Raw genomic sequence first — 27,912 nt, forward strand, 5'->3', positions numbered from 1 at the left:
TATAAGCCCTAACATAAATGGCACACGCAACGGGGTTGGAAGGAGATCAATAAAGAGTGTAAGCGTCATCCTGTGACACCAAAAAATGACACCAAGGAACACAATTCATGGATGACCCCTTATATAAATTTTATTGATATAAGTTCATCACAGTTTATTTTCTATATATAACGTTCCAAATATATACATTATTATTATAATTTTAAATACGGGCAACTTTTTGACGCACTCTAAAGCCATGCTTCTTTTGTGTAAAGGACATTACCTGCGTAGTCACGTATCCGTCTAGTAGGTAGGTGTGGGTTTTAGGTATCGCCGTGCCTATCCGGGTGACGGTTAGAAGCGGGCGCGGCGACGCGACTGTCACAATGCCGCACGCCCCTTGTACAGATCGTCTTCGAGGTCGAACGCCGGATCCGCATATCCGGAATCGTCATAGCGTAGGGACCTGGAAGTAGAAGAGAAATACTGAGTCAGTGTTTAAAGCTGGCAAAGTTTGACCATTTATTATTTTGTCGTATTCCCTGGGGCAGTGGTAGTTAAATGCTGTGGTCTATATGTGACGGACGTTTGACGGCCGATTGGCGCAGTGGGCAATGACCCTGTTTTTTGAGCCCAAGGCCGTGTTCCTACAACTGGAAAATGTTTGTGTGATGAACATTAATGTTTTTCAGCGTCCGGGTGTTTCACGTCAGTTATCTTAGTACTCATAACACAAGTTACGCTTATTTTTTGGCTAGATGACGATGTGTGTATTGTCGTAATATAATTATTTATTTTTGATTGCCGTTAGGGGCAAAGAGAATTTATAATTTCTGAATTTTCTCTGTTTTGTCTTTTGGTTTCGGCCGTGGCTAGTTACAACCATACGATTAGAGGTATGACTTTATTATAACTATCTTATCGCGACCATTTTAGACGGCATCATCATTTACCACCAGCAAAGTTGGCTGTGTTAACATAAAGTGGAAAAAAAATTTACATAACTTACATGAATGACGTTTATTTGGTTGCTTTAAATTTCTTAAGAGAATAAGTTGGAGATCTTAATATTACCCACTATTAAGTACTGGCAAATATAAATTTCAATCTTACAAAACTAGGATATATCCAAATAATCAATCTTATATTTAAGTAGCTGTAGCCCCCGACTTTGTTTGCCTTTTTATTCGGTAAACGGGTACTATTCTCGGGATACACGGGATAAACAGTATCGTATGTCCGTCTAAAGGTATCCATGCAAAATTCCGCTATGATCGGTTTAGCTGTGAAGCCGTACATAGGTCACAATGAATATAATATTAAATACCCCGGGGATAATAAATAAATAATTAAGGAAACAAACAGACACACATGGATGGCAGTTGCAACAGTGGAAATAGTATAGCGTAGGTACGGAACACGTGATAGAAGCAAAACTTTGAATTTCGTTATAACTGATTAATGAACACTCATGTTATAGTTTAACAACAACCTAGTTAAATCTTTTTTTATTTAAATACCCCCTATAAACCTTTTTTTTTTTTATTGTTAAATCTTTTTTTAATTTGAATATCTCTCCTATTGTGTGACAGTTTAATGGAATAGTATAGTTTATCACTTACAATGTAACTACGCTTTTATAAAGATGTAATAAGTACATAGAGTTATAGAGAGTATGTATTTCTGTATGACTGTGATCAGATAACGAATAATAAATAAATAGATATACTATGACAATAAACACATCGCCATCTTGCCCCAAAGTAAGCGTAGCTTGTGTTATGGGTGACTGATAAATAATTTTATGAATAATATACATAAATAGTTATAAAATGCAGATAAACACACTGAAAAACATTCATTATCATCATCATCATCATCATCATCAGCCTATCTCAGTCCACTGCTGGACTAAGGCCTCTTCATTTGTACGCCATCTCGGTTTATTGCTGGTTAGCTGCATCCAGTTCTTCCCTACTGCCTTTACAATATCATCTCTCCATCGAGCTGGTGGTCGGCCAATGCTTCTGTGTCCAGTACGCGGTTGCCAATCCAGAATCACTCGGCTCCACCGCCCGTCCTCCCTTCGGCATATGTGACCCGCCCAGTTCCATTTCAGGGCCGCTGCTCTTTGAACGATGTCAGTGATTCCAGTTCGGTTTCTGATCTCTACGTTGGGAATCTTATCTAATAGAGACAAACCTAACATCGCTCTTTCCATTGCCCGCTGAGCCACTTTGAGCCGGTGCACAACCTTCTTTGTAAGGGTCCATGTCTCTGCTCCATATGTCATAGTGGAAAGGAATGTCTCCCTTAAGGACGTCTGAGAGTTTCCTAAAGGCTACCCACCCGAGTTGGATGCGTCGGCTAATCTCTTTTTCCTGTCCCTCCTTGCTTAAGGTTATTGTTTGTCCGAGGTAGACATATTCGGAAACACACTATACCTGGCAGCCGTGGACAGTAATATGGGCAATGTTATCCCGACACATTACTTTCGTCTTGTTGATGTTCATTTTAAGTCCTACGGCTGTGCACACTGTATGTAGCTCTTCCATCATCGCCTGTAGGTGTTTTAAGCTTTCTGCTGTAAGGACAATGTCATCAGCGAACCTCAGATGAGACAGTATTTTGCCATTGACGTTAATGCCTTTCGAAGACCAGTCTAAAAGGCGAAAGATATCTTCCAGCGCTGCAGAGAATAGCTTTGGTGAAATTGTGTCGCCTTGGCGAACCCCCGTAAGGATCTTTATTTGGTTTGTCAGTTCGTGTAATTTAACCTGTAGTGTAGCACCGCTGTAAATTTCTCTAATTATTTGGACATATCTGTCGTCCACTAAGCAACGTTGTAAGGCATGAAATATTGCCCAGTGCTCTACGGAATCAAATGCCTTCTCGAAGTCTATAAAAGCGAGGTAGAGAGGACGGTTGTATTCCCCACACTTTTCTATAAGCTACCGGATCGTAAAGATATGATCTATGGTTGAGAAATTTGATCGGAAGCCAGCCTGTTCGACTGGTTGTTCAAAGTCCAGGCGCTGTGTGATTCTTATTGTTAGCACTTTCGTAAATAATTTATATATGTGGTCTAGGATTGAAATAGGTCGGTAATTCGCTAGGTTGGATTTGTCCCCCTTTTTGTGGATTAGCGTTACAACAGCGTTTTTCCACGATTTGGGCGTTACACCTTCGTGTATTATTTTATTAAACATAAGTTGTAGACGCTTACGAACAGGTTTACCACCACATTTTACCAGTTCAATCGGGATTTGGTCTTGCCCGGATGACTTTTCGTTTTTCATGTGCTTCAGTGCGTTACTTATTTCGTACAGGCTTATATCCGGGAGGTCTTCAGTCCTACGTCTTACTAGTTTTGCCCTGGGATCTCTTCCTCTGTAGGTCGTCGGTTCTGGTGTAATAGTACTGTAGAGATCTGTATAAAAGTTCTCTACAGTTCTCAGGATTTCATCCCTATCTTCTGTTTTAGATCCATCGGGTCTCAGCAAACTGTATATTTGGCCGCTACCAGTATTCAATTTCCTTTGGAACACTTTTGGACCTCTATTTTCTTTGATTGTATCAATGATGGCATTTCGGCTATATCTCCGTAGATCGAGTCTTATAGATTTCCTCACCCTCTTGTTGAGCTGCCTGATATTTTGGTTCTCTTTACTCATGTTTAATCTTCTTTCATCGATAAGTGCTAGTGTGACATCGGATAAGACTCTGTGTCTAGTGTTACTGCTGGTCAAAAACTTCTCCGCTGTTCTTTTTAAAGTTTTGCATGTATGCTCATTGAGCTCATCCACAGACCAAGCAGAGGTATCCACATCAAAGGCTGTTTCTAGGTCTTGTTGATATATCTCCCTCTTTTCTTCTAACGATCTGAGATTACCTCCTGCAATTCTATTCGAACAAAGTGTTTTCCTAGCCTTCCTTACATTTATATGAATTTTAGCCCTTACAATACGATGGTCACTTCCAGCACTTATTTGATTTAAAACATTTACATCGTAGCAAATATGTTTTCTATTACAGAGAATATAGTCTATTTAATTCCGTGTTCGCCCATCTGGGCTTTGCCAAGTCCATTTTCGCTGGTCTTTTTTTCTTAAAGAAAGTGTTCATCGCAAATAATCCCTGCTGCTCGAGGAAATTGACTAGAATTTGTCCGCGGTCGTTTCTTTGCCCTAACCCGAATTCTCCAACAAACTTTTCACGGGGATTGCGTGGACCAATTTTAGCATTAAAATCACCCATAACTATTGTGTAGTAGCAGTAATCATCTGTAATACCTTTTTCTAAGTCTTCATAAAAAGACTCAACTGTCTCGTCCGAATGAGAGCTAGTGGGTGCGTAAACCTGGATGATCTTCAAAGTATACCGTGCGTTAATCTTAAAAGTGGCATAAATAACCCTGCTTGATATAGCTTTGACCTTTTTGAGATTGTCTGCTAGAGATTTGTGTATCAACATGCCAACTCCACCAGTTGAGCTATCCTCATTACCCTTAAAATACAGGAGGTGCCCCGAGGTCAACTTTTGTAGATCTCCTCCTCTGCGTCTTGTTTCACTTAGGCCGATCACATGCCATTTTATTCGTTGCAAGACTACATTTTCCAGTTTACAGAAGCGGTCATTTGTCATCATAGTGCGAATGTTATACGTAGCCAGGTATATCGTTTTATGACAGCTATTCCTACTCCAGGGATTCTTAGCACCCTTTGCTCTGCTGGTTGTCCGACTGCTGTCGTGGCCGGGCCTGGCAGAGCTGCTGGAGACTAAGGGCCATATCTGTGAATCGTGCTGCATGAAGGTAATTGGCAATAAAACGCCACGCTTGCCGAGCGGGTTGGCGAGTCTACTCTTTTAGAGGTTAGTCTTGGCTTGTAGCTACCATTCTGGTGATCCAGATTAGGTTATTAGCCACCGCCTTGGTTCGGTGGGGTCACTCTTTTAGCACCACCCAGGGGGTACGTGTAGAGTATTGAAAGGTAACTTCTACGGACGCGAGTGGCAAGACCCCCCCATTATCATCACAGAAACATTTTCCAGTTGTGGGAATCGAACCCACGGCCTTGGTCTCAGAAAGCAGGTTCACTGCACGAAGCGGCCGAATAATTCATAGAATAGGTTTTGAGGATATGGAAATCGGCGAAGGCGGTTAAAACAAAATTTTGTCGCGGACGAAGAACGATGAAGATAAAGTTGGATTTATTAGACTTATTAGCAATAACAAAAAAACGATGAGTAGAATAGCAATATTATTACAAGCCGCCTACGCGTGTCCGGAGTCATTGTAACTCCACAGGGTGTGGCAGTCTCATTCAACATCCCATTTTTTCTTAAGTAATTGCATTATGTACCCATGTATTAAAATGTCGGAAGGACACATGACGCCTTCGGCACAGTATGGCGCCAGAGAGGTATTGTTTTTAGTATCTTTACTATTAATGACATAAATACGTTTTATAAGTCATGTTAACGTAGTGGCTAGGGTTTCCGTTTCATGTGAATAAAGTTCGATCCGGGCACGCACCTCTAAATGTTCAGTGTTACGTGCTTTTTTAATGTATGCGAATAAATATTCACTTATAATACCACAAGAGCTTCAAAATTATCGGGTATTTCCCGATAGGTTCGTTGCAAACAAATGAAGGATTCAAGTTTTTCAGGTTAAAAACTCGCGCTTCGCGCTCGTGATTTTTCCTGAAAAACTTGACGACTTTATTTGTTTGCAGGGAACCTTGAGGGAAATGCCAGATAATTTTGAAGCTCGTGTTGTATTCGGGGGATTTTTCCGTCCCAAATGTCGGCCAATAGAATTGCACCATGAGACGAAATGTACAGTTAACAAATAAGAATTTCATAATGAATAAATATAGCAAAATATATATAGCAACTACCAGAGAAAATTTTCAAAAAATTATCAGTATAATACCATGTAGGTTGTACCACGTGACGTCGAATGGTGCAATTCTATTGGTCGATATTTGGGTCGGAAAAATAATCAAGGAAAACATCGTGAGAAAACCTGCTTGTGTAACACTTCTCCATTATGTTCCTTATTCGATTTTTTTTATTTCGATTGATAACATATATGTTTAAATTTGTATTTTTCTGACATATTTATTGTGACTTATTTCGTGATTTAGCAATCCTTTTAATTATAATTCGTTTTCATGAAATATGGGATTTGCAGACTATTAATTTAGTTCAATGTTATGGTCTATTTATGAAATTTTTTGAACTAAACAACATACATTGAACTAAATTAATAGTCTGCAAATCCCATATTTCATGAAAACGAATTATGAAAAATTTCATAAATAGACCATAACAAATTTATTTTAATATACCTTTTGTACAAACATTCTGGATACAAATGAATATTTAATCCTTATATTGCCTGGGAGAGATCTCCACTAAGCGCCTTTTGAATGATGCTTCTGTTTTTTTTCTAATTCTTCTTTTTTTAAACTTTAATTTGATGTGGTGTGCGAAAAAGAGTTTAAATAAATGTTATCACAAGCGTGTCCATCAATCCGCACTTGGCCAACATTGTAGACTACGACCTAAACTTATCCCAGTCTGAGAGGATACCCGTGGTCCGTACCCTCAGGCCCTGTAGTGTGCTGTGTGCCCTTAATTAGTTGTTGATGATTGAAATTATAATATGTTTTTTACTACGTACAATAATTTTAAAAATAATGTAAAACGACTTGATAATTTGGTACATAGTTTTAAATTAATTATCTAGCTAGAATCCGAAATTATGAAATGCAAATCAAAATGTATGCGATATTTATGCAGTTTAATGTTAAAATAATTGTATATGTAATGCCAATGCATCTTTCAGTGATTCAGCGAATTGCTTCTTGGGGCTAGTAGGTAGTATATTCGACTACGGAATACAGATCAAGACAACCGCCCAGATTTTTATCACTAACTTATGATAATAATCACTGTTAAACCCCGCAAACTTTTTGGAGATTCTCGAAGGATTTAAACTCTAAATCCCCTTGTTCCGTCAGAGAAGAGGCATGCGCGTGTTTGTGTAGATATTGATAAGACGAGGAAGATGATATCAGAATAAAATTTACAGTAATTAACAGAAATTTGACTGGCTCAGAACTGTCAACTCTATCGAGCAATTCTATGTAAATATATTCTGTAACGATTTGTATAAATTTTAAATATTTCTGACACTTAGATAAACCACAAACACGAAGAAATACGAGGAGCGAAGCTTAAATGAAAAAAATAAAAGGTAGGTACGTACTATTTTTTCATGAAAAGACTTGTTTTACTTTAAAATTTATCTTGTTTATAGACTAAGAATAGAATAGAAACTTTATTGCATCAAAACACAGAAGGAAAAACAGAAATAGTACTTAGCTTTTTCTGACAGAGCTCGTCCCGCGTCCGGGAAAGTACTACCACAATGCTAAGCATGCCGCTAAACAGCATTGTCGCAATGCTGTGTTCCAGTCTGAGGGGCGCGGTTGCCAGTGGCAACCTGCGAAGTGTTGCTCTATTTAGGAGCGATGGAAGTCCTCTTAGCGTCGGGTGGGCCATCTGCTTTGTCCATCAATTATTCCTATAAAAAAAAACTTACCGATCGGGTGTCCGAGTTCTGCATCTGGAAGGTGGTGGAGACCTGGACGAAGCACGCAACAGTGTGGGATCGTCGTATCGCCGCGAAACAACCGTGAAGTCGTGATGCGCATCAATCAGTTTTTGTAGTCTCGATACCATCTCGAAGTCCGAGACCGACGACGGCACCAGTATCCCTAGGAGCTTAGCGATCGAGCTCCTGAAAGTAAAGAGGACCAAATCAGTCTAATCATCCAGAGGTAATCAAATTCGTAAAAAAATATATCTGAATAAGATCAACTTCTAAAAACGTTTGGTGAAACAGTTTTTTGTTAAGTTTAGAAACTGCATAAATTGGCTATTTGTTGTGCTTGCCAAAAACTAAATTTTTTTGGCATTAGAAAATTAATTTCGTATTTTCCGTTTTGCACGCTTGGCTAGTAGATGTTATTATCGTTAGGCTATATTAAAACGAGATTCAATAATGATTGATGGCTCTGGCATTTCTATTGAACCGATATTATAATATTTATTAACAAAATCATGTAGAACAAAACTTGCGACTAGGCATTTCTATTATACTAGCCCAACATACTTAGTATAATAAAATAAATTATATCTTAAAATATACCCGATGAATCTCAGGAATTGTAAATATTATACTAACAAGTGGCTGAAGATGCTGTCATAAACTGACACGGAAAATATTGTCATTTCAAAGTTCAAATTGGCAGACACAAAGATTCCAGATCTTGTCTGCACAACTCACTTAATACACGCGCACACGCACACGCGCACACGCACACTTACACATACCACGTATACAAACCATTATTATAAATGATGTATGAATGATGAGGTAGGTTTGGAACTACGGTGAAGGCAAGGTGACTATGGTGAAGACTGGAATTTTTTTCTATGAGACTATAAGACGTTCTGTTATAATATCTACTTAACTACGAGAACTTTGTAAATGAAAAAAGATTTCTTTACTACTAGTACAAGTTAGCCCTTACCTGCAATCTCACATCATGGTAAGTGATAATGAAGTCTAAGATAGTAGCGGGCTAACCTGACAGGGGTATAACAAAATTTGTTTCTACGGAGCATCGTACCGGAACGCAAAATCGCTTGGCTGTACTTCTGTCGTTAGGGTTGGTAACTAACCACGTCCAGAGGTTCTCACCAAACAAGATGGATTTAGAAGTGGTTACTTATTTATATATGCATAACACCTTTAAGAACTAGGTAGTACATAGAACAATATAAATATGTTGACATAATTTGTCATGATTTCGAAAGAACGTTTTATCAGTAAATCAAGTGAACAGCTTTTTATCGAGTTCCGTTGTCTCCGAAAGTATGAACGTTATGCAATTTGACTTTGTAATCGGCCATGTCGCGCCTGCATTTAAATCGTCAAGGTCAAGGGTGAGACTGCTTACTAGTTTCTGGTAACTTACTAATGTAGTAATTTTTCGTGCGAAGGCGATACGTAGCCCTAATTTATAGTCAGAGACAATTTTTATCTTTTCCTTAAATGGTATTTGAGATCATGATCTTTTATTGTTATTTATAAGATTCAATAATTATAAATACCTATCTTGTGCCTGCTATCAGAAAAAAATACAAATAAGAAAAACTGAATTATTTATTTATGGAAAAGGTAGTACTAACCTTAACCATATATGTATTGTTTACAATAAACTACCGAATAACATCTCGGGTAATTAGGTATATGTCTCAATAAGTTAAAAGTTTTTAGAGAACATACGGTACATTTTTATTTAAGATGTACATTAAAAATCCTAACATACCTAAACGATAGAATTGTTTGGGAATAATTTTTTTTTTAAATATAATGTGTGTAATTAGGTTATAAAAAAAATTACATGACTTTTGACCTAATTTTGCATTGATTTTCATAAATACGTACCTCTTAAGTCTCAGTTTTCTTGCAATTTATTTCAACAAACATACATCTTAAGATTGTTTCCATTTAGTTAAATACCTAAATATTTTAACAAAAGGAATTTAATTAGCTTTAAATGACTGTATGCGAAGTGTTAACTAAAGGAATATCCGATTAAGTTTTTAAGAATACGAAAAGTTATCATCATTAGTTTATTGTATTTATTGTATTTTTCTCTGTTATGTCGGTGCAATAAAAATCTAATCATTATAACATACATTTATACATATACAACTTACAACAGTGGAACCATTATGGCTGAAAATTATGCTCCTATAAGGTACATAAATAAAGTTTTAACATTGGGTTTCTCTTTGTTTTCTTTAATTACCATACCATAATTTGAAAAAGCATTTATAGTTATGATGGTTTAAAGGCACAGAAAGATGGCAAGAAGCATAGAATTATTGTATTTAAATGCAAGTTTCTATTACCTAAAGCTCAGCAGTTGGGCTTCTCTTCTCTGGCACTCAGCGAGAGCTTCTTTTGTCCTGGCGAGGTCATCTCTAAGCATTGTCATCTGATGGTCTGTGGTAGTTCTCTCTTGCTCGAAGGTCTCACCGGTGGCTCTTACTTGGTCCTTCAGGACGTTCACTTTACGATTGTAGCGTGCACGAAGTAAATCTGCTTCGTCTAATTTCTTTTGCAGCTCTTCAATTTTGCGTGCCCGTTCAAGTGACGTTATCTATAGGGCCATCAAAAAAATAGTATTAATAAAACAAATAACTATTTATACTTATTTAGAGTAAATAAAAAGTAAGATAATGATGCCAATTCTGTTGTATAAGTACTAATATCAAGTAATAAATCTCTAAAGGAAACTAAATTGATAAGCCTAAAAGTAGTGCTTTCTATGCACTGTTTCTTTTTACAAGACGATAGCACTAAGTATTTTAAAATCTAAATTTAGTTTTGTTAAGTTTAATCTCTTAATTAAAAAAAAAAAATTAAGTAATAAATTAAAAAAATTCAGTTGGTAGTAGTCATAAATGGTAGTAGTAGCACAGAGAACGTTGCTGCTCGTTCTCCGTCTCAAGTGTTCCCTTACCACACCAGCGGTAAGAGGATGGGTGGGGACCACTGTATTAGGATCTGCCGTTACCACATGGCGTGATACTTAGTACCCGATAGCGGTAAATTTTTAGTCACATTATAGCTACATATAGTAAAACGAGGTAAATCTGCTGGAAGCAAAACTATATTATAAAGATGATAATGCAGTACACGTGTTCGTGTTCGCTAACTATCGTTTCAGAGTCACCTAGCGAGCGACGGAAAGAGCTATGTTAGTATCTCTACGTGATCAACTCAGAAATGAGGAGATCCGTAAAAGAACTAGAGTTACAGACATAGATCAACGAGTTGCGAAGCTGAAGTGGCAATGGGCGGGGAACATAGCTCGGGAAACCGATGGAGGTTGGGGTTCCAAAGTGTTAGAGTGGCAACCCTGCACCGGTAGGCGCAGCGTTGGTCGACCCCCAACCAGGTGGACAGACGACATCAAACGAGTCGCGCGGAGTCGCGGCTGGCCACCCAGAATCGTGGAGTTTGGAACGCCCTACAAAAGACATACGAGTATGTCCAGCAGTGGACAGTTGACAGTGGACAGTTGTTACCGATGATGATGATGAATTTAATACAATATTCTTTGACGTTGCATCAATGTACAAATAAAAGCGGTCCAATTAGTGGCAGCTACTTTTTCAGCCGAATGAAATAATGAAAAATAATTACATTTCCTATTTCAATCAAACATAATTGATTTGAGTCACTTATATTTTGCTAATCTTCAATAAAACTCTAATACGATTATCTGAACCAAGGCCTTCTTGTTGAAGCGCACTATTACAATGTTTATGATTGCGTAAGTGGCGTGTACCAGGAATTGTGTTTCACTATTATCATACCAGTCCGTGGCACTATATTTAGTTTAATTAATTACACCCATAAACACAATAGAGTCATGTAATATATAACCCTTAAAAAAATGTTTAATGATACGAGATACCTTCGTAAACCACATAGTAAGTATTTACGCTTATTAGTTATTGCTACCTATGATTGATATAATTGTAAGTGGATATATTTTATAGTACGGTAACTTTTTGTTCCCCACCGTGCCGATAATGTTCAAAGTTCTGCTATTCATTGTAATAAAAAATATTAAAAGAAAATATTTAATATTTGGTGCATAAGGGTGCTTATTAAACACCCTTTAGCGAGTCCAAGCGATATGGCGCTGCGATATTGCGGCTGCGGTTTATAATACTGTTCCAACCATTCCTATAGGCAATTTTTTTATTGTTTTCAAATAACACGTTCGGGCTGACATGCAGCTGTTCTGAACAGCCTTTAAAAAAAAAGATTTAAAAAAAAAAACGACACGTTCATAAACATTGGTTCTATTTGATATATTATATAGATAGTTCTGAGATAATTGTGGAGTTTTAGGTTTGAGCTCGTGTTAAATTAACTTGCGTATTACTATGCTTCTTAATGGGCCTATTTGGATTGAAAAAAACAGTTTGTGCTTTACTTTTGAGTATTGTTGGCATCTCAGGTAGGTGTATATTTAAATTACGAGTGACAATTTACAATTTCCGAAAGAGATACCGTCCATCAATTAGTTCTTAGTTAAGTTTGAGTTAAGGAACAATCGAGTAAGTTCAACGCATAATATCTTTGGATACGATCACGTTCGTACCTAACAAGTAAATAACTTTAACCTTGCTGGTCAATTATTCCAGTAAATCCACTTATAACGTAGATAGGTACTTCATGTTATGACTGATATCCAATCAAGCCTCTATTGCGCGTTTTTGCGCGTTTTATTTCGTAATAGGTTTTTTAAATCTAGCGTTCTCTCAACAAAGATGGTTACAATTAATGTAATGTTTAAGTGATAAAAAGTGGTGATAGCTTAGAGTTTACGGCTTCGGTCTCCCTCTCGGGGGGAATGTGTTCGATTCCCGACACGCACCTCTCATTTCATTTTGAATCAATGCAATTAAATATTGCAATAAAGACGTGTGAAGTTTACCAATTCCCGCTTTGCCAGCGTGGTGGTCTAAGACTTCTACTCCCGTGCCCAGTAGTGGGCCCGTTGTGGGCAAATAAAGATGATGATGATATGTAATAAGAAATAGTGTAACATGTTTTAAGACGTAGTTTTTCGGAAAATTATAGAAATGCATGAATGTTTTTCAGTGTCTGGGTGTTTATATGTATATTCTAAGTATTTATGTATATAATTAATAAAAATATTCATTAGGCATCTTAGTACACATAACACAAGCTATGCTTACTTTGGGGCTAGATGGCGATGTGTGAATTGCCGTAGTATATTTATTTATTTTTTATTACAAAAGAAACAATTAAATATCGGCTAGTTAAGTTTCGAGGAAAATTACTCATCGAAATTATACAACCATATACCTACTCATGCTATAAATGCGAAACTGTGTTTATTCTATAGGCTCAACCTTTTCATGAAGTTTGGCACATATGTATATATAGATATAGGATACTTTTTATGTCGGGAAAACTAACCATTACAGCAGGTTATTTTAAACTGTAACAATCGCGGGCGACGTATATATTAGTTGTAACAAGTAAGATGTGATAAATGGTTATATGTAGGTACCTTATATTCGGCGGCATCCGCGAGTTGAGCATTGAGATCGCGAACCTGAGCACGCGCTTCGCTCAACTGCACACTCAGCTTGTCACACTGCCTCGCCAATTTCTTGCTGCGGTTGACAGCTTCGTCGCGTTCCGCTTGAAGCACAGCCCGAACTCGGGAACTTTCGTCCTAAATTTCATATAAAAGTTAGGAAAATACGGTTGCTAATAGTAGGAATAATTTATACATATATTACTATATATTACTAGCGGACCCGCGCGACATCGTCCGCGAATAAGTCGACTTTAAAAAAACCACGTCAATTATGCCTATCCAAAAAACCACGACAATCTAAAACTCCGTTGCGCGGATTTTGAAAGACAAATGGGGAAAAAATAGCGATGCTATCCTGTAGAAGCTGTTTGCTTTTCCGGTATAAAAAGAAGCATTTGAGCTATGCCAGACTATATTGTAGGTATCTCTGCCAAATTTTAGCTTAACTATCGGTTTGTTCGTTGTGGCGTTAAAGCGCAACAAACATCCATCCAAACATACATCCATCCATCCATACATCTATTCTCACAAACTTTCGCATTTATGATATTAGTAGGATGGTACGCATCAGATCTTCATTAAAATTAGACAATACATGCTTGGTAGTACACACTGTCAAATAAAAAAAGAATTATTAAAATCGCAAAATTATTAAAATTGCAAATTTAACGGAGATATGAAGAAAAATTGATAAAAACTTTCATCCCATATCCCGCAGGAAACTTACTGTTTGTCGGGATAAAAGTATCCTATATGTTGACCCGGGATATCAGCTACCGCTATACTAAATTTTAGCGTCCTCTGTGCTACCAATGCCATAGTTAGCCAGCGTGGTGAAAATGGGCAAACCCAACCGTTGGCTGGTGATGACGGTGATGATAACTAGTAATACTGCGTATAAATAAGAGATACAATACATTTAGCTTTTAATCTCGACTCCTACTCTCTATTCCCTCACTGTTTAAAACACAAAAGACATCAGGCGTAGGACCGACAGCTTTACGTGCTCTCCGGGGCAAGGGGCTGAACCACCACCAATTACCAAACTTCGTCCTGTTACTAAGAATTCGTTATGCGTATAGTGAAACACCTGGAGTAGTTCTCAATAAATTACCTGAACGCTTAATTTTCGTCGAAGCAAATCTAAATGCAAGTCTTTTCTTTGCAGTTGTTCTCTCAGTATGCGTATACGTCGTTGCAGCTGGTATACAACAGCGGTCTGAAAAACATCCATCCCAATTATTAGAATAATTCTTAGGCAATAATTATAAAGTTTTCAATTACATTCTACGAAATATCTCTATCAGTGCATCAATATCTTCTAACTATCTTTACCTTCTAATGAATTACTAGAATGGAAGATGAAGGGTATATTCAGACATATATCCGGGGTTTCGGACCACCTGATTGTAAAACCCGGCGAGAGGTCTTCGTTTTTATCCGTATTCAGATATCACGGAAATCAGTGTATAAATTGTTGTAATAAAAAATTCTTCTTTTTTTCGACACAATTTATCGGTTAATCTTGATGCTGAAGGGCCGTGTATTCCAGATTCATAACGAAGTGTGCGAGAGTTGATACAAATTGTATCCAATAATTTTTTCTCCATCTTTGACAGACTTGGATACATATGTCTGGATATACACAGATGTTATAGGATTACATGCTAAACCTGACTTTAATGTTTTAAAATAACAAGAAAATTCATTAACGATAATCATTGCAATGTCATTCTTTTACTAAATTAATTGCTGAGTCACTTAGAGTGTGCAGTTTAATGTTTTCCAGCTCTCATTTTACGTGACTCGACCTACCTATTTCAGTAGCGTAGTCTGAATGGTTTATTAGTGCTATTATCAAAAAATTACAGTCTATATTGCTCGTACCATTAATCCCTATTTTCTACTAACCTATTTCCTACCAGGAAATCAAATAGAACTCCACAGGTAGGGATGAGCGGAAAGGGATTTCCACTAATCCTGACCAAATGGTTACTACAATATTACCGTACCAAATTTTTTTTTTTAATTATTTAAGCAAGCACAACTGTTATTAATAATTACCTTTCTGTTATGCAGATACAGGTGGGAATGCTCACTGGCTAGTCAGTCATAATACCGTCTTAGTATTATTTCAAGACGGCAACGTTACTTACCGTAGGATAACATAGAATTCAAGATCAAACCTGCTGGTACTACAAAAAAATATCTACGCTTTGTCTCTGATAAGTTCTAATTGGTAGTTAAATTAATTCTTATTTCATTAGCATATACCTACATCAATAAGTAGGTCTATGTTACGTAGAAAGAAACAGCGATAAAAAAGACGAACTACTTCATTTGTTAATTACATTTAAATGGCGTGTAGAATTTGCTCTGCCGCTTACGGTGCTTTCGACCAATAAATACATCATTAGGTGTCATTTGAGTGAAGAATTTGCGGAGAGTTAATCGTTATTTAAGCACGAATCGCATTTCTAAGTTAATGCCATGCCAATTTCGTTACGTTGCGTGTCTTACTTCTTTGAGATAAGGCAAATCATGGAAAGACCGTTCCCTTCGCAGTCGCGGGAGGGTCCCATAATATCCGTAATATAGCAGCTATACAAAAAACCACACATCATACACATAAAATAAAAAATATAATTAATAAAATCAATAAATACATTTACATTATATTCATGAAATATTTGCAGTTAAACTTGAATAAGCCAGAATATGTCTTTATTTAACCTACTCTAGAATTAAGTGAGAAAAAATAACCGGTTTCTCAAATATTTCTATAACCAAGCTTGAATATAGAAATATTATACGATACTTATATACTTCTATTATATTAATAAAGCCAGTGAAAGCGTTGAACATCTAAAATGATATCACTTGTTATGTATAATACGTATATATTATATATATATATGCATATGTGTTTGTTTCTTCAATTAAAGTGAATAATTATTCATATTTAAACACAGTACTAAAGTATCCTAACTTTACTACTGTGTTTAAATATGGATCAGGTACCCACTTACAAACCCACTTTATGGCTAAATAAGACCTTTAATCTTACCTAACCTAACACGTTTTGATTTTCTGCTCTGTTCTGTCCTTATTACCGGTCTGTTTTTCATAAAAGCTAAACATATTTTGATGGGACTTTAACATGCGAGAAAAGAACTTTGCGCATCGTAATTCAAGTATCCCAAGAAACTTTTCAAGGTAGTTTAAATAAAAGATTGCAAGGAGATTTGTTGTCTACTTTATCGTGCAATGACGTGGCGAATAGGAAATGGGTTATAGTAATTCCACACGATCTAATTTGCGAATAATTGGAGAAGTAATGTACCCTACTAATCAAATATTCTTGCTTAATCGGAAGGAAGATGAAAGGAAATGAGGTAAGTAGGTAGCTTAGTATCTGTTGATTTGTGTAATCAAGAAATAGATTCATTTTCTGTTTCTTTTCTCTTGGTTCTGCTTGATTGCCCTCACAATGTCGAGATTTTCGTCGTTTTGTGCAAAATATTTAGAACGAACTGTAAGAGGTCACATTAAATTGTTTATTGTATAGGTCTTGCGATCAATAGTATACTAGATACGCTGTCAGTTTTTTTATGCGAATAAAATTAGCCCTTGGTTGAAATCTTACCTGTTTATAAGTGATTATGAAGTCAAAGATGGTAGCGGGCTAAATTGTAAGGGGTATACTCATAATATTAAGCCTATACCCCTTATCAGTTTTTACGCGACATCGTACCGGAACGATAGCGGCACATCTTTTTCGGTTAGGGCGGTGACTACCCAGACTATAATTTTATACATACCTATAATTTCTCGGCGACTAATTGGCAATCATAATAGGTAATGCTTGCTAAAACACACATTGGCTTTCTCACTATCAAATAACTAAAAATAATATAGAATATAAACAAGATATAATGTAAAAAAAACTTCTGAAATAGATGTTGTACCTACTAAAAAGTAAATAATATTTGTATAAATAAAGCTTGCATACGATGTGCAACAACTAGTTTGCAGTCGCGAAAGGTAGCAGTAATCGGTCTCCAAAACCCTTCATTAAATCTATAAGAAATTCAAATGGGAAACTTTTTGGTCAATAAATAAAGGAGTCATGCACAAACAAACTCTTCAAAAACATTCCCATTGATAACCTCACCCTTTTTGAAAAAAGTCGATTAAAAATAAAAATAAAAATAAATGTATTTCCTTTTACCAGTTTATCGAACCAGTACGTAGCACAGAACACTCCTTGCAAAGTATTATATCTAAATAAAAATGTCCTCTCAAAATCTGCTAGTCACTCCCGCGGTATTATTCAAAGATACCATGAAAAAAAACCTAAAGAGTCAGAATCTGTTTTAACAATTCAAACTTTTGTAACTATTTTGTATATTTAATATTAATATCTCTTGTAATTTTTATTGTTTTTAATTATTCTGTTATAAAATAGTGTAGATGGGTCATAGCTACCAAATTAAGAATTATTATTATTATTATTAAATAAATGAATATACTACGACATTACACACATCGCCATCTCGTCCCAAAGTAAGCGTAGCTGGTGTTATGGCTACTAAGATAACTGATGAATAATTTTTATGAATTATATACATAATACACTATACTAAACACCCAGACACTGAAAATATTCATGTTCAACAAACATGGGAATCGAACCCACGGTCTTGGACTCAGAAAGCAGGGTCGCTGCCCACTGCTCCAATCGGCCGTCTAATTTAAATTTTGACAATTTTTTTTCGATTTATTTGCGAAAATTAGGCTTAATTTGCTATATATATCTACTTCGCGAAAAGCAGGAGAATTTGAACGGTGTAATCCACATCATACAGATCTACGGCCATGTACTCTCTACACACGTTTCGCTCAGACACCGAAGTGTTCTAAGGATATGTTTACAGATGTAAACATTATGATGTTCATTATTTATTATTCAATTCAATTCATTCAACTATTAGTAACAAGATATAGATTCCAATGAACAGAGATCGACCCCTTTAGTTTGATGATTCTTTAAAGAATATAATCCGGATCCGGTTACCACTAGTTACGTATGTATTTATATTAGGTAGAGATAATAATGCCTGCCTGCAGTCTCCAGTAAGCGCTGGCCATTATAATTACTAAATGAAACAGAAACAAAAGACACGTGGAAAAATTACGTGAGAGTGTATTTTTTTCTGCCCTTTATACTTAGTGGTGATTCGCATCTAACTATAATATAAGTACTTAATTGTTATCCTATTTTTAGATCCGCTTAATCAATATTCTAGATACTTTAAGGTGACACAGATCAACGATATTTGTAAAGACAGTTAGTTATTAAAAAAAATACTCCTAAAACATTTAATAATAGCAAGTTTAATTTTTACTCTGATACAAGTTAGCCCTTTCAATTTCGTCTGGTGGTAAGTGATGAAGCAATCTAAGATGGTAGCGGGCTAAATAACCTGTTTGGGGTATAATAACAGTTATACAAATCCCATACCCAGGGGGCCGGTTTCTACGCAGGATCATACCGGAACGCTAAATCGCTTAGCGGGACGTCTTTGTTGGTAGGGTAGTAACTAGAGAAAATTCTGACATTCTAGGTTGATTATTTATCAAACCATAAACTTCAATTCAATACGCCTCGCGCACAGGCAATATTATTGATAATATTTAGATTATTATCGTTAGTGGGGTGGCGTGTAAGCGGGGTGCCATAAATACCCAGATTCTCCACCGGGTATCAAACCCGCACGGCTTTACCGCGGTAGGAACTGTATACCAGTATAGTACTGTGTACCAGTAACCAGGTATAGGTATACAAACGATATCAGCACGCTGCATAGCAATGGTCTGCGACACTGTCTGGCGTCAGGTTTGCTAAACAGCCAAGTTTTAAGACGTTTCTTACACCTTAAATTAAGCTTATAAGCATTTGTTAATATTAACATTTTATAAAAATGAACTGTCGAAGAACTGTGTCATAAATCTGTACAATTTCTGAGCATAAAGGAATGTAAGCCGATCTTACTTTTTTCCTTTCTCGTGGTGCGCTACTGACCTTGTCAACAATTTTATCGCTCTCGAGTCTCGCGAGTTGCTCCGCTCGGTGTATTATAGAGTCGGTGTGGAGCTCTATTCCGATGTCTTGTGTCAACTCATCCATATTAAGGGTGCGGCTCAGACGTTCGAGGAATGCTACGAACTGTAACAGGAGTTTAAAGCATCCACTATTATATACATAATTATTTCGATCGCGAACAAAACTGATCGTTAGTTTTGTTGCTTTTTATCCATTTATGTAAAGTATCCATACTTCCATAATAATTAAGAATGCGATAGCGTGTCTATGTCTATTTGTTTGTACGTTATTTGTTTGTGTAGAGATAGCATGCATCTTTGAGACGTAGGTATGAGATTCCTTCCATTAACATTCCAGGTGTTTTATAAAAATAGCATTTGCTTAACATGGACGGCTTCCCAGCGAAACACATAATTTCAAAATATAACATAGAGATAGCTACCGTCTTGGAGATGGACAAAGACGCACGGACATATGTTATATTCCGAAAAGGCCCCAGGGTAACGTTCCCAGAGGATATGTACGGCTTACCAGCACTAACGATCGTTGCGAAATATTGCATTGAGATAGTTTGAATCTGGACGACGGACATAGGATTCGAATCGAAAATTCAAATTAAAATTCATATTTAAAATTCAAATTCAAATTCATATTTCTTTTATTTCAAGTACGTAAAGTCAGTCTGTTTGTAGTGACTTTACAACCGGTTCGGAAGGCAGATTCTGTCGAGATGCTAGAATATACTTCATGTATCTTTGTAAATTGCCATTATTGTTTTAATAAGGTAAACCTGTAATCCTGGGCACAGATATCAAAGAATTTCCACGATGAAATATTTCAATAGGTATTATTTACTAACGAACATTAAAGGAAAGTATACAGCTAAGATGGTTGTGACTTTTTTTCATACTTACGTTAGCCTTATCTTTTCGTAGATTATCTCGTGATATCTCCATAGAGTTCAACTCTGACTCCAATTTATGAACTTTTCCTTCCAGCATGTTCCTTTCGTCTTCAAGAATTCGTACACGAATTGTAGCTTGATCATGTAGATGCGCTGTCCTTCCCAGTTGTTGGGATTCCATTCCTAGCTTCTCTCGCAAGGCTTCCAATTGCTTGAAAATTATTATTGTGAGTACTATGAAACATGGAGTTAATAGCCAAGGTTTTTATTTTTTAAAAGATCCATGAAATTTATATGAACTTGTTACTGGCTACTAAGAATAAAAACAACTTTAAAACAAATATCCTTGATACACATTATTCATGTTTGTCTTCTAAATATAGCAACTTAAACTTACCAAGGATTTGTCCTTATTTTCACTTAAAATTTCTCTTATGCGGTCCTTGATAGTACTTTCATGAGCTTCCACAAAACGTGTAGGCAGGCTGAGTAATATAGCAATCGATTCCATGGTGTTACGGAATTCTGCCTGCAATCTCTGATATTTTTCATCCCGATGTCTTAAATCCTCTGTAATTTAAAAGGTCTATAAGTAGGTATAAAAATAATTATCTCAAAAATAATAAATGTATCCAAATAAATGATAGAAAAAGAAATCGTGAATAAATTATTAGTACATAGACGATTACCTTTCAGTTGAATAATCAACGATTCATTTTGATTAACGTTATCAGTAACAACATTTAAGTTTTTCGAGCAATGTGATAGTTTTTCCCTGGCTTCGTGCAGTTCTCTTTCCATAACTCGGTTAGAAACACTGAGAGATTCTTTTTCTTGCTTCAGTCTTTCAATATCGAGGAGCTGGGATGAAAGCTGTCTTTGTAGAATATCTTTGTCAGAATTGGCTCTTTCCAAACAATCTCTGCAACTTCTGAGATCTTGCTCAATTGTCGACAAGTTTTCTGTAGTGTTCATACATTTATTTTTCAGTCTAGTTATTTCCTGTACGAGTTCAGCCGCTTTGATTATAAGACTTTCAGGCGAATGTGTATGTGCGGTATCACAGAAATCTGCGTCCAATGCAACTGATAGTCTTCTAACAAGATCGTGAAATTGACAGCGAGCATTTTCTTTCTGCTGCTCTTCATTGTTACACTCTAATTCTAGAGACCTTAATTTCTTTTCCAAGTCTTTAATTTTCTCTTCACAATAACGGTTATCTCTTTGTAGAGTCTGTACAGTTAGTTCGCTTCTACCTTGCGAAGCTTGTAAATTACGTTGAAACTCTTCGAGATCTTGAATCTTCTTTTTGAGAGATGATATAATAGCATTTTGCCGTGCATTTTGTTCGCGAAGATGATCAATTTCAACCTGCTGTTCTAAAATTCTTTGATCTCTGGACAACATTTGGTTTTTTAAGTCGCTGTTCTAAAATAATATAGTAAAACATAGTCAGGAGGATTTGAAATTATTATTATCAAACAAATATTTTCTTACTTACTTCAGAAATCAATTTGTCTCTTTTATATTGCAATCCAGCTAAATCACTTCTCAAAGTTGTCACCACATCATTGCCAACGTCTGCTTCCATCTAAAATCATATTTATTTTAGCAAAATTTATAGAACTGAGTAGTTCCCAAAGATTTTGGGACTTAATACTATACTTTAACTGTTGACGATCTCGCGATTTACTAAAAGGGGCAGGTTTGATACGTATAGTAACGTTGTATGAAAAAATGATAAAGCGGCACAATAATCACAAAACCTCACCGACCAACCAGGAGGTTTAATTTTAGTGGATTTTGGGGTAGGTGACTTTAGTAGTGTGGAGCCCAGAGATTCAAAACAGAGACCTTCGGAAAAAGGACCCCATTAGATTCAATAAACTTTGGCTAAACTAATTTATCTGCATTTAGAATAGAACTACTTGCCAGTATTTTGAACACAAGACTCGTTGCAGTATAATCGGGATTTTGTAAATTTTTTAAAAATTTTGTTGCAGTTCATTTCTTATGTGTTGTAGTTATTTTAAATTTAAGTTGTTAATTTTATCGTATCGTACTTACACAGTTCCATGATAATAGTTATAATAATTCGTAAAAAAAAGTTGTTTGGTACGATGGGGGACGCTTTCCAGTGGCGTGCAAAAGACGACTAGGCATTACAGTAGGTAAGAGCGAGTACTTTCGTTTATGGTAGCGTGATAGGGGTAGCTATTTCAAGCTCGCGAACAGGCACGATTCTTATACAGGTACGGATAAATGTACTCTGCTACACAATTTAAGTTCATAATTTACGTAATAGCCATGGTAACCCGCCGATCATTATATAGCTTGCATGCAAATTGATTGTGTCAGGAAAAGTTGTGGCAATCGGTACCTATCTAAAGGAAAACTGTGGTAGATACTCGCAGTATACATAACAAAAAATCGTTCGAAAACTTAATGAAAATTTGACATACTCAACGGTGTTAAGTTATATTTGGCTTGCTCTTTTGCAGGAAACATTTCTGCTGCCAGGAAAGATGCCTACAGGTAATTTAATTGTATAGCTTACTTGAAGTTGAAATCGGAGAAATTAGTGCAAGGTACGCGGAAGTTTTTGCAGTCACAATTGCATTTAAAAAGAGAAATAAATTGATGCAGTCGATCATGCCATATTTATAGCGTCTAAGGATTTTAATTGATATTTTTATGTTTTAAAAATAAAATTTCTACTGTTTTGTAGTTTTTGTAGCATTTGTTCGCAAATAAATAGAAAAATAATAAATTTAATAAAGTTTAGATATTTATTATTTCTTGTAATAAAAACATAACCAAAAATATAAAATTAACAAATCAACAAATAAAAACATCTTTGGTTGAGGTTTAGTGACCTTTCTTGTAACCCCAATGTTTGTGGTCACCGTGTTCTCCCTTTTTGCCATGGCCGTGATGGTGATGATGGTGTTCATGGTGGCCGTCATCTCCATGGTGTCCCTTATGGTGGTGGTGGTGTCCTCCGTGCTCATGGTGGCCGTGCTTACCATGGTCATGATCATGGTGATCGTGATGCTTGTGTCCGTGGTGGAAGTGTCCGCCCTTCTTATGTCCGCCCTCATGATGGTGACCGCCGTGATGGGAATGGTGTCCCTTCTCTCCGTGGTGATCGTGGAAGTGTTTGTCCTTCTTAAATTCGTCGTGGTGTTCGATGCCATGGTGGCCCTTTGTGTCGTGACCCTTGTGCCAGTGACCGTGCTCGTCGTGTCCGTGCCCATGATGGCCCTTCTCTCCGTGTCCGTGGTGATGGTGGTGGCCCTCATCATGATGGTGATGCTTCTTGTGCCCGCCGTGTTCGCCGTGATGTCCCTTATGTCCATGATGATCGTGATGTCCTTTATGGCCATGGTGATGGGCGTGGTGCCCCTTGTGCCCTTTATGGTCGTGATGGTCGTGGTCATGGTGATGGTCTCCATGATGCTCGTGGCCGCCACCCTCGTGGTGTCCGCCGTGGTGGCCGTGGTGGTGGGAAGCTGCCACCGCGAGGTCGGCTTCCCTCTTTTCCCGAATCTCCCGAGAGGAAACTACGGCTACAAGGGCCACAAGCCCGCACAACACCAGAAGGCTTCTCATTGTTGGTTAGACAAGTTGCTTGTGCTGAATTATTCTTTGACTTGGTGTTTTATACTATTTAGTTGCTCCGGTTAAGAAATTTGATGTCGACGGATTGTCAAGGTTGAAAAAGTAATGAACGATAACAGATTTCCACTTCCGTTGCTTACCATATTGAATACTGTAATTTCAGTAAATTAAAAAAGGCACTCTTTGAGATGGTAATGTGATTTCGAATTTTATCAATCGACATAAGTAATAAGATAGGTAAGTAGGTGTGTATATTTTCTAAGTATATTACTTTCAATACATTAAAAAAAAACTGTAGTTATTACTTACTCAAGAAGCTATTTATATTGTTGAGCCCGTAATAACAATAGGTTAATGATACTTAAACCAAAAATAACATAATGTGCAACTTTTGTTCTTATTAGAACTGTGCTTGACAACAATTATTACGCCCCGATTGAAAGCAATTTAATGTAATTGCATGTTGTGGCTGATAATGAATATTTTCTCTTAACTTGTATTTAGGTACTAGTCAGGTTATAGTAGGTACCTAAAAAAGAAAAACGTATTAAAAGGCGTTCTAAATCTAAGGGGGAACTGCGATGAATAAAAACCTTGTAAAAACGCTTTGTTATTTAAGTGCTCAAAAATTAAGAAAACGTTAGTTAGAAAAAAACATTTTTTATCCTTAGGGTTCTGAATCAATTTTGAAACTGGCAGATAATCTTATGCAACTCGCCTATCAAAGTTTTTATTTCAGATACTTAGATTATCATGGCCAAAAATACAAATAGCCATAAACTTTTAAAACATTGTATTGTTCAAGTATCATCATCATGTATGGACTTAAAAGGTTAGTGGTGGTATTGTTAACTTTAAGATGTCACTCCAATAAAATGTATTTATTTGAGAGCCAGCATCAGCTTATTTTCCAGGCATGGGCGTACCCAGGGGATGGCAGCTAGCTCCCCCTGGAAACCTCACAGAACTATGAACTCTCAGACAAAAAAAAAACACTTTTGGCTTCAGTATTGATAAGCCCTTTAAAAAAATTATTACAATACAGCCGCGGACGATGTGACTTAAAAATATCTCTCTAGGCAGGCTAAAGTTTTTGAATTCCTAAGGTCAAGAAGTGGTGTAGATTTTGCATATTCTACAGGTTGCCCTAAAGTCACTTACATTGTCATTAAATCATAACAAAATATATAACATTTACTTATCGCTCCGAAAATGTGCGAAGCTAAAATTCTGAAATAATAATTATAGTTGCTATAGGTGTATGTGAGTGTAAAAGTTACAATAAACATTTTATTGATTTGAAAATTGATGATTATTGAACCCAAAAAAATTAACAGTTTCTATCTGAAGTACGGAACCCTTGGTGAGGTTTAGTCAGTTACCTAGTTTACTGGTTTTTATGGTTTCGTACGACATATTCTACTTTATTACAAATTATTATAAGTATCGATTTACAAAACATTGACATATTTTTATTTTCATTTAAAAGAGGGGAAAATACGCCTTGTATCGCTATCTCAGTCCCTGCATAAATCTAAGAATGGAGTATTGACTCTCTTCCTTTTAAGGACAATACACCGTATACGACGCCCTAAGTTATAACACTTGGGTCACTAGGTCAACTGGGGTCATTCTCGGTTTGCAAAATGCAAATACAAAGCGAGGGAACCTTAATAAATACAGTCTATAGCAGGTTAGTATTATATTAGAAGATAACAAATTCTTGTAACCAAAGTTTTTAGAAATCATTTTCTATCTATACTTAGTACCTATTACTTAAACAGCTGAAGAGATGTATTTATTTTCGTTTAAACAATTTAACATTCAAAAAAAAAACTGTTTGGTTTGATATTATCTGGGACAGTAACTAAGTATATATAATTTACACCGTGCGTTTTTAATCGTCTTCTAATGTTTACTATTAATTGGTAAAAAAAAAAATTAAAACGAAACAAATAATTGGTAAAATAAATTCAATCAATTGCGGTTGTTTGATGTAGCAGAAGGAAATATGTTCGAATGGGTATCTACTAAATTTGATCAGCTGCTTTCAATATACATAAGGTTTTAATTTTTTTGGCACTGGTGTCGTAAACTTCAATTAATTATTTTAGTTATAACTAACATACTGCATATCATTCGACGTTAAAATAAATACTGTGTGTATAATTCTATTTCTAGTACAAATTCAAATTCCAACTCAAAATTTCTTTATTTCTCTAATTTCTATCACAGGCACTTATGAAGCGTTCATACATATATGTTTACATAATTATAAGGGGATGGTGATAACTTCGTACGCCAACTTACTACGAGGGTTCCAAACGCGCCCTGGTCTAAGAAGAGCCCACAACAAACTTAGCCGGGTAATTTTTTTTTATGTTATCACCATCTCACAGTTTATTTTTATTAAGCTATGAAGCTATGTACCTAGGGGAAACTCATCAGAAGCTACATTCAGGCGAAGTCGCGGACAGACACTAGTCAGCATTCATCCCTAACAAGCGAACTTAGACGGTTTCTTATTTTCGAAAGGCAAAGCAAATAATTGGATAAAATTAAGGTTTTAGTGAAACCTAATAATACTTGAAAGATTTTTTTATATGAAACTATTTAGGGGCCCTTCTTTTAAAATTGTTTTGATTTTTTGTAGACTTTAGACAACGAATAATGTCAATAAAGCCAGTGCTTTCTACGTACATATGTTGGCTATACCATTTAGCTATATAAGTTCACGAGCCATATGCCAGTAGGTAGCTGCCAATTTAATTGAATTTCGGCATCACACCCGTAATGAATTAGTTAGTATAAATAAAGTGCTTTTATTCAGTCACGCTTACAGTAGCGCAATATTTCTATTACCTATACAAATTACCTGCCGGATGAAGTTACAATGAACGAGGTACCTACTTAATAAAAATAAGTCACAAGCAATTCTCTTGGAGGTTTAGAGTAATTCTTACATAATATTATTATAGTCCTTTATTTGCCTATTACAACCTTATTAAAATCGGTTCAGTTGCTCCAAAGCTGAGCCTGGACATAACAGACATATAGATAAACTAATAAAAAAGGTACATTTTCTTAGAATCAAGTTGTTGGATTAAAAAAATATAATACAATTTAAAAATTAAAAAGAGGCAATTAAAATTTCAGTCAAATTAATTTTTAATTTCAATATCTATCTACCTATTTGTGTTATTTGTATAGTTTTTATCGTTTTTGTGTCTGAATCTGTCTTTCTGAGAAGCTCATTCAGCTGTCGAATATAATCTTCAAATACACCTACATTTGTATATATCTATCTAAATGATGGATGAAACGGCCGGACGATATAATTACTTAAAGGGGTGGACCGTAATGAGTTAGGTACCCAGATCTAAAGAAAGCGGCACTTCAAGGAAGGCTTTTCAAATGTTTTCCAGCAATATTAATAGTATGAACTATGCACTATTTACCTTTCACTAAAATGACTTTAAGTAAGTACGAAGTTGTAATCAAATACGGTATGGTTTTATTGTTACCTACCTCGATTGGAGTTTTGCTTCGTAACATTTCGTATACTTTCCAATCTTCTAACTCCTCTTTACTCTTCTCTTCTTCCATGTTTCATTAATTTAGGTACACCTATTTTCCAAGATAAAAGTGCAGTATACTATAATTAAAACCAGTGCGAGAGGGTTTTTTGTAGCGAAGGTTAACCGCTTTAACAGCGTTGCTACGTACTGAAAATACGTAAACATTATACAATCGATTTTACAGGAGGGAATCGGTGCTACTCTACAAATTTATAAGCAGGTATGTACCTACTCGTGTCGTTTTTAAATGTGGCAATTTATGTACAAAATACTACATGTATTCTGAAGATAAAGGTAGGTATTGAGCTTCGCGTTTCCTTGATCTTGGTCTTTTCACCCAGGTTTGTCTACCTAGAGTACCTACCTACTGAGTAGTTCGACTACAGTTCTGTTGTGCTGGTCAGTCGGCTCTGATTCCGTTCGAGTTTTATCCTTTAGTACTGAAATTCCTAAGATACCGTACGTTTCCATATTCGTTAG

At 36.2% G+C, this 27,912-nt stretch overlaps 2 protein-coding genes across 2 annotated transcripts; both read right to left on the reverse strand.

Annotated features, from left to right (window-relative positions):
* Positions 1-363: 363 nt before the first annotated feature.
* Positions 364-27,460, reverse strand: LOC120627770 (coiled-coil domain-containing protein 170-like). The gene is made up of 12 exons (XM_039895796.1): positions 27,383-27,460; positions 21,735-21,824; positions 20,923-21,661; positions 20,631-20,803; positions 20,244-20,444; positions 19,309-19,452; positions 15,744-15,824; positions 14,338-14,442; positions 13,191-13,358; positions 9,982-10,232; positions 7,598-7,795; positions 364-448 (listed from the first exon to the last, which is right to left on the reverse strand). The coding sequence occupies exons 1-12, from the start codon at positions 27,458-27,460 to the stop codon at positions 364-366; spliced, it is 2,313 nt and encodes a 770-aa protein (XP_039751730.1).
* On the reverse strand, positions 23,102-23,845 carry LOC120627771 (histidine-rich glycoprotein-like). Its single transcript, XM_039895798.1, has one exon. The coding sequence runs from the start codon at positions 23,843-23,845 to the stop codon at positions 23,102-23,104; it is 744 nt and encodes a 247-aa protein (XP_039751732.1).
* Positions 27,461-27,912: the final 452 nt, after the last annotated feature.

This window comes from Pararge aegeria, chromosome 11 (genome assembly GCF_905163445.1).
Source record: "Pararge aegeria chromosome 11, ilParAegt1.1, whole genome shotgun sequence".
Lineage (NCBI taxonomy): Eukaryota > Metazoa > Arthropoda > Insecta > Lepidoptera > Nymphalidae > Pararge > Pararge aegeria.